At 43.2% G+C, this 19027-nt stretch overlaps 1 protein-coding gene across 1 annotated transcript; it reads right to left on the bottom strand.

Moving 5' to 3' along the window:
* Positions 1-4042: 4042 nt before the first annotated feature.
* Degs1 (delta 4-desaturase, sphingolipid 1) lies at positions 4043-11977 on the bottom strand. The gene is made up of 3 exons (XM_057770996.1): positions 11810-11977; positions 6920-7662; positions 4043-4518 (listed from the first exon to the last, which is right to left on the bottom strand). Exons 1-3 carry the CDS (start codon positions 11889-11891, stop codon positions 4372-4374), a joined length of 972 nt encoding a protein of 323 aa, XP_057626979.1. The 5' UTR covers positions 11892-11977; the 3' UTR covers positions 4043-4371.
* Between the last annotated feature and the right edge of the window lie 7050 nt (positions 11978-19027).

Below are 19027 nucleotides of genomic sequence, written 5' to 3' on the forward strand. Positions count from 1 at the left end.
ATTTACTGTAAAAATTCTTTCTACAAAGTTGTAGACTTTGAGTCTCTATGCTGGATTTGAACTTGGGATGTCCGACTTGAGACAAGTTATTTATCCTTTCCTGTTATTTTATTTTCTTGTAGGAATCACAAAGACAATGGCGAGCAGGCTCAGGACAGAAACCCCATCCTGTCAGCTGGGATTCTCTGGGGGTAAGCAGGCACATTGTGGTCACTGTCCTTTAGTTTCTACCGTGTTTGACTTCCTAACATTATTCTGTGAGCTAGGTTAAAGTTCTTCCTCACTCTTGCTCCTGTTATTAATTTACAAGTCTTTCCAAGGTCAAGGTCACCTCCGGCCAGGCCCAGACAGGTCTGTAGAAATGTCACCATTTCCCTGGAGGTACAGACATAGGCCTGAAGCGTGGAAGAGATCAACTTAGAGCATTCCCCTTCCCTCACCCTGGAAACGGGATGGGTGTGGAGGGAGGGAGGACCAAAAAGTGGAGAGAGCCAGCCCTCGGTGTCTTTGCAATGACCACATCTCTGGCTTACCATTCAGACCCAACAGGATTTCCCACTGCCCAATTCCTTATCCCCTAGTGAGCAAGCACAAGTTTCCAGGTAATTGAAGGGTGTCACAGGGTAGTGGCAGGACTTGGATTTAGAATAAGAATGTTTCAAATTACCAGGGGTAGCTGGTTCTTCCACCACTCTGAGGCCAAGCTAACCAACTTAAGAGAAGTTACCTAGTATCTTAGAGTCTCTGTTCCTCCTTTAAAGGAGGACCAGACAGTGTTCTTTCTAATGTGTGCATTCCGTGGTGATGGTCTTGTGTCTTATAGAACCATTCCCAATGGCCAGGAAGTGCAGCCTTTGAGAATTACTTAATACAGAAGCGGGATTAGGGAAACTCTCCTTGGATTAGAGACTGCTGACCAACAGGATTTGGAACATTGCAGAGAGAGCATGTCCATTCTTGCAGGCCTCGGTCACAAAGCACCCATTTATCTCTTTACAGAGGATTATATGTACAATGATGTGTGCTCAGTCACCATTAACCCATGCTTGACTACAAAAGCAATTTATATTTCTGTGGTTCCACCCGTCTTTCCAGAAGGTTCTGTTCCAACTGCCCCCACCCCATGCAGCCATGATTCACGGACCCTCTGGGACTCTGCCCTCACCTTTGTATTATGTCACTCACACAAACACACACACACAGCCTTTGAGAGGCAGCATCTTCTGACCCACAGTGATGCTCTGATCTGACAGCTTCCGAAGTCCCTGGAAGTATCACTGGCTTCCTGACCCATCTGCCAGGTTAGACTGATCTTGGCACAAGCTAAGCTTTTGTATTTTGGATGAGGATCCCCATTGTTTCCTCTGCTATGCCACTGCCTTTTCAAAGAGCTCACTGATCTGACCTGTGGAGCCACTTCTTGTCAAATCCTACCCCTTCCAGGGCAGGACCTCCTCACCTGGGCTGTGCCTTGGCAGTGCTGACTAGCTCCAGGTCTCTCCCTTCAGGTGGCTGTCAAACTTTACAGACATAGGCACTTTGCCAGATGCCTCAGCTGGGCTGACCCTAAGTATGCAGGCAACATTTATGGACTTGTGCCTGGACTTGTTACACTTTCGTTTCCTCTGGGCTAAGACGGTTCTTTCATTCCAAATGACAATAGCTCCTAGGTTTTCTCTGAGAAGGAACAAAATATCCCTTGTCCAAAGGACAGCAGCAAGTCTTCCAGTCAACAGCAGGTGGGATAACAAGAACACAGGCTTTGACAGTTGGTACAAGCCCTCACTGTTAGCATGTGGCCTCAGGCTGCTCACCTGTGAGCCGAGCTCAACAGTAGAGATAGGTAAGTTACCTGTCAGGCTGACGCGGACTAGAATGTCTGCACTAGGTCTGGCAGAAGGGAGGACAGATAAACATCCTCACCCTATCAGGCCACATGCTGACCTTCCTGCCTGTGTGAATTCTGCTGAGTGGGACATATGTCTCCTGGCATGAAGTAACCAGCACATCCACCTGGCACTACACTGTCTTTTATTCTTACTGTCCTGTGTGATGCCTGGTGAGGAATCTATAGAATGAACAAATGAATGAATGCACCTTTGCTATGGATTTAAACAATGCTTCATATTCAAACTCTACACTGTTGAACATTATTTTACTTTTATTTTTGTTACTGTCCAGACCAAAAGCAACACGGAAGAGGAAAGGGGTTCATTTGGTTTACAACTCCAGGCTACAGTCCATTACTATGAGGGAAGTCAAGACCAGAAGCTAAAGCATTGTGGACCCATAACCAATCCCTTTTAACTTTAGGTTTTATGTACAAAATGAATTGGTACTATGTATGGACTACTTATACACATACATAGATAGGTACACATACACATCTCTATATATGTACAGAGATGCACAGAGATGCTGAGAAGTTAGTAAGAGCACTGGAGTTGGGCAAGTATCTCAGTGGTACTTGCCTAGCGTACATGGAGCTTTGGGTTCCATCCCCAGTGCTGCAAACAAGAATAAATTAAAGATAATGGATGGATAGCAAACACTGAAAAGGATCTCAATAAATGTCCCTTGTTTTAAATATATTGCATTTATCTAAAGATTATACACACACACACTGTCTTTGGTTTACACTGTCTTTAGGTAAAGCTCAGTAACATTCCAGAGCTCCAGTCTCATCCCATTAACCAAGACCGCAGCCTAGCACTGGGCCTGCTCAGTTGGTGGGACAGAGATGTCACCACCTCAGGTAAAGCTAATGGCACATTATGCAGCATTAGAGCCGTGAAGGAAGTGGCCACTGGAAGAGTGGCTCCTGACCTGCTGTGTGCCAGCTGGAGCAGGGAAGGCTGGCCTAAGGCAAGGCAGACGCAAGAACGGGGGTGAAGCTTCCTACTGCCCCACCTGGTGAACTCTGGAAGGGGAGTGTGAAGGCTTGCCCATTCCACAGAGGATTCTCTGTTCAGCCGTCTGGGCATCCCTTACCAATACAGTGAACATTCTATAACTATCTTCCCAGGTCACACTGCATTTTCTCCAGTGACACTTTTGGGGTAACTGGGGCTACTGGTCTTGAGGCACAGGATGTTAGCTACTAGAGACCAACTACTTACCACCAACCCACAGTGTTTCCACAGCAATGCAAGAACATAGTTTGTCAGCTGTTTCTGATCTGAGAGTCAACCCAGCTGAAAGAGGAAGGAAGTAGAATATGGGCATAGTTAAATTTAGTAAAGACTTTATCCAGGAGTTAGTAGGGCCTAATTTAGATATGGAGTAAAAATTATGAATAAATAACTTGCCAATTGGTACACACCTTTAGTCCCAGCTCCCATGAGGCAGAGGCAGGTGGGTCTCTGTGAGTTCAATGCCAGCCTGGTCTACAGAGTGAGTTTCAGGACAGCCAAGGCTACACAGAGAAACCCTGACTCAAAAAAAAAAAAAAACAAAAAACAAAAAACAAAAAACAAAAAAAAAAAAAGAAAGAAAACTAACTCAGTAATTCACAGAGAAAGACATTTCCATTTCCATCTCCCATCCCAACCTTTCCCTTTTATACTTATAGGACTTTCCCAAGGGAACATGAACAAATGTCTGCTGGTGCCAGTTTGGGTACCACAGACAGATCAAAGAAATGCTTTTACCTGAGTCTAGCTTAGTAAACCAGTGAGTTTATTTGGGTTACTTAATTAGCAGCTCAAAGGCAGTTGCATCAATGAAATGCCCAGGCTGGGTGACAAAGTCACAAAATCCACATGGAATCTTTGGTGCTCCCTGCAGGACTCACGGACCGTTCCTCCAGAAAGTGCGTACTGCGTATAGATCCTTGAGGAGGGCTTCACAATGGAGGAGTCTATCAGCTTCCTGAGCCTTATAAGCCTTCCTTCCCTCCAGGAATAAACATTTGAATCAAGAGGAAAGTCACACAATTCTAAATGAGCTCAAGTGAAGCCTTTAACAAAATTTTAAAGTTCTTAAACTTCTGGTAGCTATAGCATACAGTTAGTGAAATATAAAAATGCGATGAATATTAATATACTGTGATTAACAGTTTGGTTTATTAGTTGTTTTAATAAAGTAAAATTCTATAGTGAAAAATAACATAATAGGCTTTTTATGATACGCTTACAGTATGACAGACGCAGGTGGACACACCCTTAGTAACAGTGACACAGTGCATGAGTCCAGGCGAGCGAGCCAAGACCAGCTGTCTCAGGCTGAGTAGCCTCTGATACCACAGAGATCCTAGTTTTAAAATATGCCAGTGCAGCTTCTGAGCATCACTGATCTTAAGCTAACAAGATAAAAATTCCACTTTATCAGCTATTATGAAGCTTTGGAGAGGAATTCCTTTGGCTGTGATATTTACTCCAGATTCTCAGTCCCTTTTGGAGGTCTCTTCATCCGTGAGTAGGGACTCAGGGTGTCATCCGTCACAAAATCATACAGTACTTTGATCCAGGAGTTGTACTGGGGAAGTTTATCGTAGTACTCAGCTGCTATTTTCCTCACCTGGAAGTGAAAAAACACAGCAAGGTGAACCGTGAGTGTTACTGAGGCCTCGAGATGACAGACAGGGGGACAAATGCAACTCAGCCAGAGGGCACCGCCTTACTCATGGTCCTGTCTCTGCCGTTCTTCGTGAGACTGAGAATGCACAGATGATCATCATTAACATAAGAAGTTGATGCTAAAAAACTCAAATCCTCAATACAAGAATTAAACCTAGGAACCTGACAGGTGTCTGATGCACATACTGACACATGATGGCTGTGATTCTTACAAAACTGTGAATAAACTGAAAAAAAAAATGCATGCTTAAAAATTGCTTTGGTCAGGTATAGTGGTATACACTCCTTTAATCACAGCACTTGGGAGGCAGGCAGATCTCTGTGGGTTCAAGGCCAGCCTGGTCTACAGTGTGAGTTCCAGGACAGAGCTGTTATACAGAGGAACTCAGTCTTGAAAAAAAGAAAAAGAAAAAAGGTTTATGTTGGAGCTAGAAAGATGGCTCAGTGGCTTAGAGTGCTGGCTGCTCTTCCACAAGGCCGTATAGAGTTCCCAGCACCCACATGGTGGCTCACAACTGCCTGTAATTCCAGTTCCAGAGGCTCCAACACTCCCTCTTGGTCTTTGAGGGCAACAGACATGCACATAGTACACATACATGCTTGCAAACATACATACACGGAAAATGAGAATTACAATAAAAAATGCTTGTGAGCTGCAGAACTCATTAAAATATGTAAAAACCCTTTAAAAGTTAAAATACTAAACATACTATCAGGTAATGAATGACAGGGAGTTATTGAATAAACAATTTCTCAAAGACAGACATGGTAGCAAGAATGGGAAAGGCAGGGCTTTCCAACTCTAGGGCTGTTTATCGTATATTAACTTAACAAAAGAATAAGGATACCAAGGAAGAGCAGGAAGTGAGTGGTCACTGATGTGCCAAGTACTGCCTGAACTAAGTTTAATTTGGGGGCTGTTCCAGTTGCTTAATGGTTGACTTCTCCTTAAATCGCGATCCATTTTAAAAAATAAATGTTCCCTCATCCCAGAAGAGGGAAATGGGCTGCCAACCTGCCTGCTAGCACACCAGCAGCCTGTCACCGGGGCGGGCGGGGATAAGTGCCACCTGTGCTGATGTTCAGACTGTCTCCACAGACTTGGTGTTGCTTTCTCCCCAACTGAAAAGCCAAGAGGACAATATGGAAAACCTCATGTGCTCTTTACCTGTTTCCCAGTTAGCCCTTAGGCAGACTTACTTCACATGTGTACCGTGTAGGTAACAAAAGCACTTTGCTTTCTTCCTTTATGCCAACTCCAAATACTGCAACACTCGTTTCCAAAGGAACTTGTCCTACAAAACCCTATCACCATTATACCTGGGAAATATAACCTTGACACATACTTTTTATGGTATGGATTATCCACTGAGCCAGTATTGTTTAGTCTTTCTTAACCAGATCCAAAGAAATAAGCACATGCTACAGTTGGTTGTCCTGTTGTGTGTAACTTTGCAACAGTGGTTCATATTTGAGTGGATAAGTATGACATCATGAAGTATTCGTTAGGATTCCCTTATATATAGCACGGCTTTGCTTTAAAAAGAAAAACTATTTTTAATATATATTACCATCTTTTTTAGAATTATGGAAAGCTTTTCTTTCCCCCCTAACAGAACACTTTGTTTTTGCTTTCTTTGTTTTTTTTTGAGACACGGTTTCTCTGTGTAACCGCCCTAACTGTCCAAACTTGCTCTATAGACCAAGTTGGCTTCAAACTCATGGAGATGGTCATGCCTTTGCCTCCCCACTGTTGGGCTACTTGCTTTGAAGATGAAAAGGCTGGTGAGAAGGCTCAACAGGAAAACCACTGAGGTTAGGAGAGCAGCTGGTTGCGGGAAAGACGGAAAGAATGAAGGCTACAGTGTCCTTTGTTTACCACACACAATACACTAAGGTCGGTCTGCTGTCCAGAGGCCCTGCAGGGAAGGGTAACAGCATGGACACTGATGCTGTCCGCTCTACAGATCAGCTGTGCAGCTCACCTCACCCGTGTGTCACATAAGCAACACGCAGATTACTTATGCAGGTCACCTCACCTTTGTGTGTTACAAAAGCAACACATCTTAGCCAAGTACAACAGCTTAACAGTGCTGAGTGTTCCGTGAAGGGATGCTTCCTGTACAGAGGACCTGTGTGCTAGTTTACCAGGTAAGAGGTTTGCACATTCCCTAACACTTCCGAACTCTAAGCATGACCACTAAGTCTAAGGACCCAAAACAGAGCTGAATCTCAGTCAAGTTAGGCTGGCAGACGAAGGATTTATGTTCTCCCTTTTTTCAATCTGACAAAACAGATTAGATGCCTTCTAAAATAAGCCAAACATCAAGTCCTTCACTTACCAGGGGCAGGTTTTTTCCAGGAACGTTGGGGAAGTCATGGTGTTCATTATGATAGCCCACATTGAAGGTCAGCAGATTCAGAGGCCCATAATATGAGTATGTTTCGTGTCCCTTTAAGAACATGTAATGTTCGGCTATAAAATGCCCAGAAATTGGGTGCAAACCTAGGCCAAGCAGGGTTGCTGCCAACATGTAGACTAGAGATTTAATTCCAAAAACATAGTAAACTACAGTGTCAAAAATGATCTGGGTCACGGTATTGATGATTTCCAGAGAAGTAATTGGTTTGGGATTGATGAACAGGGGTCTAAAAGCATAAAAGAGAGGCTGAAGGATAACCCAGACAAGCTTCCTGAAGGTGGTGCAGAAGAACCAGCCCTCAAAATCGGTAGGAACATCCACATCGATGCCATCAGCTCCGAGGTATCGATGATGGTCCATGTGGTATCTCTTAAAGGAAACTGAATATGGAACTCCAATAGGGAGGTTAGCAAATATTCCAAACCAGCGGTTCCATACCGCCTTGTGGTGGCCAAAGGGGAAATTGTGGGAAATCTCATGGATAGCCAGAGTCATTGAGTGGTTAAGGCAGCTGCCAAAGACATAGGACCAAAATAGGACCCATTTCCAGTCCAAGTCTTTCACTAGGTAAAGTGAAATCAGCTGGACGAGAAGCATCGCGGTTATGATCCAGATCAGGTTGGGGTCAGGCTTCATCAAGGATTTTATCTCTGGATACTTTGCTGTAAGAAAAAAAAAAAAACACAGAAAATCAGAAACAAAGAAAAGCACAAAACAGTCCAACAACTTTAATTAATGCAATTCAGTTTTTCCCTTTTCTAAATCATAATAATCCTTATAGACTTTATACCCTTATAGATTTACAAAATACCCATTTCTTTAAGGGAAGGAATATATTCTGGTAATAGTCACAAAATAGCATGACACAACAATTTATGCAAGAAAAATTAAACAATCTGGACATTTCACATACTTTTTGTATTAAAATAATTACATCTATGTTTAGACAAACATGCGTGTTTTCTTTTAATATATTTTTCTTATTTTATCTGTGTGTTCTGCCTGCATGTGTCTGTGGGTCATGTGGGCTCTGTCTGCTGAGGTCAGGAGGGTATTAAATCCACCTGAGTAGTTTCAGTGGGAGCAACTACGGACTGGAACTGAACTGTGTCCTCTCAAGAGCAGCAAGTGGTCTTAACCACTGACCCATCTCTCTGACCCAAGCCCCGGCATAGTTATCTTATATAACTATTAAGATAGTTAATTTAAGATATTAAATTAGCACAACTGACACAAGAAAGAAAATTTGTTTTTATAGGATGTACAAATCATAAAACTCATTATGGTTCTCTCAGACCAATCAACTTCCTTCAAGTAAGTCTATTCTGACTTTTCACAAAACTTTAAAAGCAACTGGGCACAGTGGCACACACCTAAAATCCCAGCATTCAGGAGGCTGAGGTGGTTAGTGAACTCCAGACCAGTCTGGACTACACAGTAAGATCCTGTCTCTCAGGACAGGGAACAAAGCAAAACAAAGGCTTCATATCCCCAGCAGGAATGCACAGTGCTGAAACACGTGCTTACCAACACGAGAAACAGTCAAGCCAGACCAAAACCGTACACCAAAAACGCTAATCTGAGATGGATCATAGGTCTAACTAACAAAACTGTAGAACTCAAGAAAAAAGGAAAAATATATTGGAGCTGCATTAAAATATTTTCTCTATATAAAAATCTGTCAAAAAGAGCAGGTGACAATCTGACAGGCATACCTGCAATCACCTATTTCATAAGAGAATCATATTCAGAATATATAAGGAGTGCTTAAGACAATTTCAACTAATAATCCATTTTTTCTTTTTTTTTTGTTTTTTTTTGTTTGTTTGTTTTTCGAGACAGGGTTTCCCTGTGTAACAGTCCTAGCTGTCCTGGAACTAACTCTAGTAGACCAGGCTGGTCTCGAACTCACAGGGATTCACCTGCTTCTGCTTCCCGAGTGCTGGGATTAAAGGCATGAGCCACCATGGCCCAGCAATAATCCGTTTTTTCAAAGGCAAAAAAAATTCTAATAAAAAAGACATATAAACGGCCCCTCCCCAAAAAAAACACATGAAAGATATTTGACATCATTAGGAAAATATGGAGACCATAAAATCATTGTAATTTAAAGACAGTTGTAGCTCAATGGTAGAGCATTTGAGTAGCATGCCTGAGGTCCTGGATTAAAACTCCAGTAGAAGGGAGGGCTGGGGTCAGGAGGAGAGTTTAGTGGGTAACCCTGAATTCACACAGAAAGCATGGGGTGGCGGTGCACATCTGTAATGCTGGCAACACTGTGACAGGAACTTGCTGAGGCAGGAGATGGCTCCAGAAGCTAGGACGCTCGTGGGCCAGCTAGTTGGAATGCCTAGCACAGACGCAGGAACAAGAGAGATCCTGTCTCAAAGCAAGGTGGAAGGAGAGAGCTACTCCTGACCTCCACAATGCACACGATGGCGTGTGTGTGACGTGCACAACGCCTACACACAAAAAGACAGGTGATAACTAGGCTGTGAAGAAACCAGAAGCCTTTGTTTGTTTGTTTGTTTGTTTTGGTTTTTTGAGACAGGGTTTCTCTGTAGCTTTGGAACTAGATCTTTTTTTTTTTTTTTTTTTTTTTTTGGTTTTTCGAGAGAGGGTTTCTCTGTGGTTTTGGAGCCTGTCCTGGAACTAGCTCTTGTAGACCAGGCTGGTCTCGAACTCACAGAGATCCGCCTGTCTCTGCCTCCCGAGTGCTGGGATTAAAGGCGTGCGCCACCAACGCCCGGCTTGGAACTAGATCTTGTAGACCAGGCTGGCCTCGAATTCACAGAGATCAGTCTGCCTTTACATTCCGATTTACTGGGACTAAAAGTGTGTGCCACCATTGCCCGGCAAAACCAGAATCTTCAAACACTGCTGATGTAAGTGTAAAATGGTGGCAAGAGAGATGGCTCAGTGGTTAAGAGCACTGATTGTTCTTCAAGGGGACCCAGGTTCAATTCCAAGCACCCACATGGCGGCTCACAACAGTCCATAACTCCAGGATCCAACATCTTCACACAGACATGCCTACAGGTAAAATGCTAATAAAATAAAAAGAAATAAATCTTAAAAAATGTAAAATGGTTTAACTGTTTTGCATCTGGCCAAAATGCTAAACAAAGCACTGCCAATGATCCCCAAATGAAAAGCACCCATATCGTGCACAGGAATGTTCAAAGGCACATTACTAACTGGGAGGAGGACTCGGCTCAGACGTCTATCTGGTACCTACTAAGTAAAATGTAGAAGCACCATATGAAAGAGAATTAAAGGCTTGGTCCCCAGTTGATGGATTTAATCCAACCAAATCGACACTAATCTCTCAAAGAATTCACAAAATGATGGCATGTAGGGAGGGGAGCTGGTCACTGGAGGCACGTCACAGCGGGCTCGCTTCCACCTGACCTGCTCTCTTTCTGCTTCCTGGCTGGCAGGCTGGGCAGTCAGGTTTTTTTCCTTCAAACCCCCTCCACCATGATTTTACCAAACCCCCACCCACCCACCCAAAAGCAAGGGCAGCTGTGGCCACTGATGGAAGTATTCAGCCAAAATAAGTTCTTCTTCTCTGGGGGGCTCAGGTATTTATCACAGCAGAAAGGCAATGACTAGGACAATCGAAGAACCCAAGGTGATTGACAGCATGGCCAGGCAAGTTTCCCCTTCCCAACCCAGTCACTCTGTTCACGTTCTCCATCCGAAGCCTGGGCTGCGGCACAGTGGTGGAGGCCTACTAGCACCAGGAATCCCGGAGTTTGAGTTCCAGGACTAGGAGGAAAAATCTATTTTGAACGGCAACTATTCAGTCTTATTAGTGAGACATGACATTTCTAAGTCTAGCTGCACTTCTGCTGCAGAAATCATGGCCTCATCCCGCCAATGGGCGAAGATTTTTTAAATGGCGGGTATGAGACAATTCTTCAGATTCAATGGCTTTCATTGATTTCCTCAATTTTTAAAGAAACAGCAAAAGTTAAAACAAAACAAAAAACCCTGAAATCTCTATCTAGCACCAGGAAGAAAAAAAAAAAAGAAAGAAAGCATAGTCTTCGGTTGCAATCTAACCCGGAATTGGAATCATCTTCATATCATTACCTCATTTTTTTAAAATGCCAGGCTGATGAAGTAGTGAAAAGGGAGAATTAATTGGATAATATATGCAAAGCTCTCAACCCAACAGTTCACCATTACCCTTAAGAGCAGTGATAAGTGACTTTTCTACCCCAGGCGGAAACTCCCCTAAATCTCCAGACTTAGGCCTAGCCTGTCCTCAAGCCCGGTAGGCTAAGCCTCGCGCCTTTCCTAATCCAGCCAGTTCCACCGAGGACTGGGATAAGGAAGGACGCACCGGAGGAGCCGTCCAGTCTAGGAAGCCTCGGGCTATCGGGAGCTGGTCCCCCGCTAGGCCTGCGGTGGACTGGACCACGTGATCAAGGATCCCGGGGCGCGGGGATGCCCCGGGACCACGCCCTGAGCCTAGCGGGCGGTCCGGCTCGAGCCCACTCACCCCGGGGCACGAAGGGGGGGCTCTCGGTCGTCGGGGCAGGAGGGGGCGAGCCCGGGTCGCCCTACCGGGGGCCTCCAGCACCTGACCACCGAGGGGCCAGCGGCACGCAGGGACGCGTAGGCCCCCATCCCCCGGGCCTTGGGCCTGCCCGGAATCCGCTCCCCGTCCCGCGGCCGCCGGCTCTCCAGCGCGGGCGGCTGAACAGCGGAGAGGCTGGAAGGAGCCCCGGAGGCCGCGCGCGGGAGGCCGCGCAGGGCCCGCACACGGCCGCGCGCACATAACGGGGCTCCGGTCCTCACCCAGGATCTCCCGGCGCCGGTCGGTGTGCGGCTGGTCCGTATAGACCCACTCGAACTCCTCTCGGGACACGCGGCTCCCCATGGCGGCGGCGCGCGGACCGCTCAGCCTCACTCGCTCGTGTCCGGGCTCTGCTGAAGCGGCGGCGGCGGCAGCAGCTGGTTTCCCAACTCCGGTCGTTCAGAAGCGGGGACGCGGGCGGGGGCGGAGCCTCAGACCACGCCCGTGGTGACCACGCCCCGCCCGGTGGCCTGTGAACCGCCGCCGGGTGATGGATGGGCGGGGCCAGGATTCGAAAGCCAAGAACTTTTCCTGTTCAGGAAGCTTGGGAAAAGGTGAAAAGGTGAAAAGGGAAGGAAAAGTCTCGGGGCCGATTAGGCTGCCGCTTCAGCGCCTCCGTGCGAGGAGCACGGCGGGGGCGGCTACCTCTCCACGAGTCCAGAAGATCACCGGCCTGATTAAATGGCAATGGGCCCAAGTTTCGTTTAATTTTTAATAGCATATTATCCGTTGAGCCATGATTGGTTGCCTTCTGGAACTAAAACCTCCGGAAAAAATTGCTCTTCTCTCTCTCACTCTCTCCCCTCCCCCAATGTTTGCTGTGTCTACTTTGCCTTTATTTGTTGCAGTGGGGTCTCAGTACCTTGTCTAGGCTGTCCTTCAACTGGTGGTCCTGCTCTTGCCTCCCAGTGGAATTTTAAGCTTGTCCCACCATGGTATCCAGAAAATGGAAAGGAGAGATGGGGTGGAGTTTGTGGCTTTAATGAATCTCTTATACTGATGGTTGCTTAATCATATGTGTGACAGAGTGATCATCCGAAACTTCCTGCGCCGGGGTTGATTTCAAAATGCGTTACCCCTTCTTCTCTAAGGAAGTTTAGGGATTGGAGATGTAGTGCGGTGCTGGACCACAGGCCAAGTAAGCGGATAGGCTAGAGCCAGGAGAAAAAGGAACTGCTAATTAAGACTACAAAAATCAAGCTGGGCAGTGGTGCCACATTTCATCCCAGCATCCCCAGGCAGAGGCAGGAGGATGTCCGCGAGTTCCAGGCCTGCCTGGTCTACAAAGTGAGTTTCAGGACTGCTACACAAAGAAACATTGTCTCGGAAAAAAAAAAAAAAAAAAAAAAAACAACCAAAAACAAACAAACAAGCAAAACCAAAAAGATTAACAGACTGGCACACGAATATAAACCAGACACAGGGGTACGTTACTGTGTATACTATACCCTAACTAAAGCGGTCTGGAGACAGACAGACGTCCAAGGCTGATGAGTCTGTAGCTACAGCTGCTAATGTATAAAAAACTATACCAGAAGAATCTGCTAAACTACACCACAGGATGCCGTCAGCAAACCCACAACAACTCAGTGTTCTCTAATTTTAAAAAAAAAGGGAATAATAAGTTTCTGGACTTAAAAGATAAACTAAATAGCTGTGATGCATTGGTCTTATTTGTTCCAAAGGACTAAAAAATGATGTGATATTATTGAAAGACTTATTTTTAGATATACAAACTATATATATATATATAGTATGTGTATATATATGTGTGTGTATATATAGTGTGTGGTATATGTGTGTGTTTGTATATATATAGTGTGTGTATGTGTGTATATATATAGTGTGTGTATATATAGTGTGTGTATATATGTGTGTGTATATACAGTGTGTATTATGTGTGTATAGTGTGTGATATATAGTGTGTGTATGTGTGTGTATATAGTGTGTGTATGTATATATATATATACTGTGTGTGTGTTGCACACGTGTGCACATGAATGCAATTGCTTTCAGAGGCCAGAAGAGGGTATCAGATCCCTTGGAACTGGAATTACATGCAGTTGTGAGACACCTACCCCCCATGTGTGATAGGAACTGAACTCTATAAGAGCAGTAAGACACTTTTTTAACTGTCAAAAATACTTCTTACCAAAAATAAAAGTAACTGAAGTTTATCCCGAGGTCAGCACAGGAACAGCCATGATGAACTGTGTTAATATCTTCTCAACTGCCGCCATCTTCCACAGAGTAAGTTTTAGTTTAAGTTAAAAACTCGTGATGGGGCTGGAGAGATGGCTCAGCGGTTAGAGCACTGACTGCTCTTCCAGAGGTCCTGAGTTCAATTCCTAGCAACCACATGGTTACTCACCACCACCACCTATAATGAGATTTGACGTCCTCTTCTGGCCGGCAGGCATACATGCAGACAGAATATTGTATACATAATAAACTCCCTAGTCAACCTGAAGACTGAATTGGGTTTCACTCTGATGGAGACTTCAGGTGCTGCCGGTTAGTATCCACTAAGGACATACGTGTCAGGACCTCTGGCTGGTATGGTGACTCAAAGGCTTCATGCTGAAGCTCAGGTAGGTCCAGGGACCCTGGCAGAATGGAATCCTCATGGCCACCATCAAAGGTCTGTGTCTAAAGGGCTTCAAGGCTCACAGCTGCATCGTTCCCTGGCAGCTCCTGGAAGAGCCACCCCTTCCTGGCTTCGAACTCCCAGAGATCTGCCTGCCTCTGCCTCCCGAATGCTGGGATTAAAGGCGTTCGCCACCACTGCCCGGCATATCCAGTTTCTAAATGTGTGCATTATACAGGTACAAACTATACAGTGCCCCCCTCCAGAATGGAGATGGAAAAAGGTCTCCAGAAATGAAGGCGTAAGTCATAAACAATCCCACACCAGTTTGGAATTATGATTCATAGGGTGGTATTTATTTAAAGGGGAAAAAACTTACAGATCACTGTCCCAGACAACAGCCCTCTGCGCAATTAGGAAGAAGTCTAGTCGCCGGAACTGGAGCAGGAAGTAAAGAGAGAGCGAGGAGGGAAGTGGCCGCTTTTTTAAAGGGAGAGAGACCACGCCCCAATGGGCTGGTATCTCAGAGGCTATTGGCTAGAGGAGCGGACAGACCTCCCACAACACCTCCCCCTTTTGTTTAAGTAAGAGAGTTCTAAACCTACTACGAAATTATATACAATAAGTACAAATATCCTATTCTAACTAGCTTAAGTCTTATATAATAAATAGCTTGGTCAAGTCATGAGTGGAAAGTAACTATATTTATATAGTCTTCAACCCCATCGAAGATCTGAGAAGGGAAATAATGTTACCTGAGTAATTAGGAAGTGCAATCAAACAACTTCCAAAACATGCAACAAATCACAGAGACAACTAGCTACCTGGGCAATCACCCAAGGTCACGTTTGCAGTGTTGAAGCAACCAACTTTGGCTAAGGCCTAACATAACTGACATACCATTTTCAAAGGCAAGAAACTTGTCAAAACTATCTTATCCTGTCTTGGCAGGATATGACAGTCGTGTTTTTTCCATTCACGGATACTCTGTATTTCTGTCAGTGGTTGAGGTATAGGCATTTCTTTGCCCAAAGGCCAGTTCAGCCAAGAAGAAAGGCTCCAGGTGGAGTGTCTTTGGTGCTCAACATTCTCTCGGGAATAGAGCAGTGTTGCCAGGAGCAACTGTGTCTCACTACCACAAAACTCTGAGTTAGATTAAAGGCCATTTTCTACAGCTCTTTGAAGAGGTTGAAGATTATCTATCTATACTGAGTATAATCTCTATGTATCTAAAGAACCTGATTAGTCTAATTATAAATGACAAACTTAGAATACTATTGATCTATATAATTCTCAATACCTATCTAACTTAAAGACTAAGACAATAAACGACTGTGAAACAAATGAGGACAATGACCTCCAAATATAAACAATGTACAAATATACATTGCAGTATGGTAAATATATATCAATACACAAACAATATATAAGTATCTCAATCAGAGGTAGAAATGTACACTGCAATATGGTAAATATATACAATATATATCAATACAATATTTGTCAATACATAAAAATGTTTTAAACAGAGGTAGAAACATGCATGTATACAATAGTCAATATAATTTCACTTTGTATCAATATATAAGAATTGATACCAATACATTTGTCTCAAAACAATAACTCACAAGTACCAACAAGTACCAATCTATTATCCCATCATCCCATATCCCTCTTTTTTTTTTCAAATGATCCCTGAACTTATAAAATTCCTTCCCCAACCCTCAACCGTATACCAATTATAATCAACCCCTAAATGATGTCCCTAAACCCAAGGGCAAACTTTACTGGGAGAGGGGACGTCGTCCTCTAGAGTTACTTCCAGCTGTCACGGGGGCGACGTTCTTTCTGGGGGATCCTGTGAAAGTAAAATGATGGTTAAATTTCAAGATCAATGTCTTTTAAAATTGCAAATAGTCTCTGAGTATTTTGTGCAGGTCTGGCCAGAATGTTGTATAAGATGTGCACAGTTTCAGCTAACCAAGTTGGAACTGTCTTGTGCAGCTGGTACCCAAAACAGGTCTTGTAGTAGTGCTATCAGTATCATGACGTCATATCAACCAGGTGGAGTTGTTGTTGTGGGGCCCCATCTTCTTCCTGGAAACTTCAAATGTCACTTCAGGAAAAACTCATTGTTCATTGTGAAAAACTTAAACATTAATCATATAGACATATATAGACATATATATATTCAATGAAAGGCATGATAGATATATTTAATGAAAAGTATGATAGATAAGAAGAAAAGCAAAGATGTTTTCTAAACTCATATTTCTTTCTGTCCCATATCATGGCTCTTGACATGAGACAGAAACTCTAGAAACTCTGGGTTTTTCTCTTACCAACAGGCTTGGAATTGGAGAGGGACTGAGCCAGAGTCCAACTTCAAAACCAGCTCCATAAATTTAGAAATATGGTTTAATATATTTTACTTACACAACCTATTCAGTTTTCTTGATAGTTCCTATTGAGCAGGTATTTTTCCATCTGTCAGTATCCAAACATCCAGGGTCCCTTGAATTTTTCAAAGATGAGTGTTTTCCTGTGGAGATAAGAACAGAACCCTGCCCCCATTCTATATGTTTTTCTTACCACCTGTATGAATATCATTATTGTGGATGAGTTGTCATTTCTCCTTTCCAAGAGGTTTCTCCTCTTCAAATCGAACCTTTATTAATTTTGATGATATCCACAATTTTCATCTCCTGTGGAAACAAGAGCAAAACCCCTTCCCCAACATAGCACATCTCCTGGCTTCCATTGAGAGGTCAGCACATCTTTGAAATAAATTGGTTGATTTAGTTCAGCAGATTTTTCCATTATCCAATGTCTTTCTGCTGCTGTCGTTCTTTTCTCATTAGCGTTAAGAAAATTCAAGGTCAATAAAGCATTATGTAATCTATTTCTGGGGGTATTTTCGGTCCCTTTCTGTTTGTTCAACATATCCTTTATAGTACGATTTGATCTTTCTATAACTGCCCGACCTGTGGGATTATGTGGTATACCTGTAATGTGTTTTATATTATAATAAGCAAAAAAGCATTTCATTTTCTTAGATACATATGCTGGACCATTGTCTGTCTTTATTTGTGCAGCTATTCCCATGATGGCCATAACTTCCAATAGATGTGTGATTACTGAATCAGCCTTTTCTGAGCTCAGGGCAGTAGCCCATTGAAAACCTGAATACGTGTCTATGGTGTGGTGTACATATTTTAATTTACCAAATTCCATAAAGAGGAACACTTCCATCTGTCAGATTTCATTTCTTTTAATACCCTTTGGGTTACTCCCTGCAGGCAATGGTGTTTGATTATAGAAAGAACAAGTAGGACATCTCTTTATAATGTCCTTAGCTTGTTGCCATGTAATGGAAAATTCTTTCTTTAGGCCTTTACTATTGTCATGATGCTTCTTTATGAAATTCTGAGGCCTGCAACATGCTTCCAATCAATAATTGATCAATCTCAGCATTGCCTTGTGCTAGAGGACCAGGCAGACCTGTATGGGACCGGATGTGTGTTATGTACATCGGACAAAGCCTGTTCCTGATTATGTCTTGTACCTGGATAAACAATGAAGTCAACTCTGTGTCATCTGGTATAAATTCAGCAGTTTCAATATGCAAGATAACTCTTTCTGCATATTGTGAATCTGTAACTATATTAAGAGGTTCTTTAAAATCCCTTAGCACCACAAGAATGGCATATAATTCTGCCTTCTGGACAGAATTATAAGGGCTTTGTTCCACCTTACTCAATTCATCTGACTTATAACCTGCTTTCCCTGATTTATTTGCATCAGTATAGAACGTACGGGCTCCAGTTATTGGAGCATCACGTACAATTCTGGAAGAATCCAAGAAGTTCTCTTTATGAGGTTAAGTCTACCACTTTTGGGATAGTTGCTATTAATTTCTCCCAAAAAATTAGCACAAGCTCTTTGCCATGGTTCATTGTCTTCCCATAACTTTTTTATTTCTTCAGTAGTAAAAGGCACTATAATTTCTGCTGGGTCTATACCTGCTAGTTGACGAAGTCTCAGCTTACCTTTTATAATTAATTCAGATACTTTTTCCACATAAGTTTTTAATTTTTTACTTGGTTTATTAGGTATAAATATCCATTGTAAAATACTATCTTCCCTCTGCATTAGAATCCCTGTAGGAGAAATTCTGGAAGGCAATATGACTAGGATGCAGCTAAGATTTGGGTTCACCCTATCCACATGTGCCTCCTGTAATTTTTCCTCAATCATTGTCAGTTCCTTTTCTGCTTCAGCTGTCAGTTTTCTTGGACTATTCAAATCTTTATCACCATCTAAGGTTTTGTTAAATGAACTATTAGATCAGGTGTTATCCCAACAGCTGGTCGTAGACTGGAAATGTCTCCTAACAATCTTTAGAAGTCATTAAGAGTCTTTACCGGTCTCTCCTAATTTGTGCCTTTTGCGTTTTAATTTTCTCTAACCCTATTCTGTAACCTAGGTAATTAATAGAATTTCCTCTTTGAATCTTTTCAGGAGCAATTTGTAATCCCCACCTAGGCAAGACTTTCTTTACTTCTTCAAACATCCTTTCTAAAGTATCTTTATTTGAATCAGATAACAAGATGTCATCCATGTAATGATAAATTATGGACTTGGGGAATTGTTTACGAATTATTTCCAATGGCTTACTTACAAAATATTGGCACAATGTAGGACTATTCAGCATACCCTGTGGGAGGATAGTCCATTGATATCTCCTATTAGGCTGAGAATTATTATAAGTAGGCACTGTGAAGGCAAATTTTTCTCTATCCTTTTCTTGTAACGGTATAGTGAAAAAAACAATCTTTCAAATCAATAACTA

Source organism: Chionomys nivalis, chromosome 5 (genome assembly GCF_950005125.1).
Source record: "Chionomys nivalis chromosome 5, mChiNiv1.1, whole genome shotgun sequence".
Taxonomy (NCBI): domain Eukaryota; kingdom Metazoa; phylum Chordata; class Mammalia; order Rodentia; family Cricetidae; genus Chionomys; species Chionomys nivalis.

Excerpts from the sequence above, each read along its gene's own strand:
- Degs1 (XM_057770996.1), bottom strand. The coding sequence starts at position 11,891 with ATGGGGAGCCGCGTGTCCCGAGAGGAGTTCGAGTGGGTCTATACGGAC. Across the intron at positions 7,663-11,809 it reads CCGGCGCCGGGAGATCCTGG|CAAAGTATCCAGAGATAAAA; the intron begins GTGAGGACCGGA and ends TTTTTCTTACAG. Across the intron at positions 4,519-6,919 it reads CTGGAAAAAACCTGCCCCTG|GTGAGGAAAATAGCAGCTGA; the intron begins GTAAGTGAAGGA and ends TTTCACTTCCAG.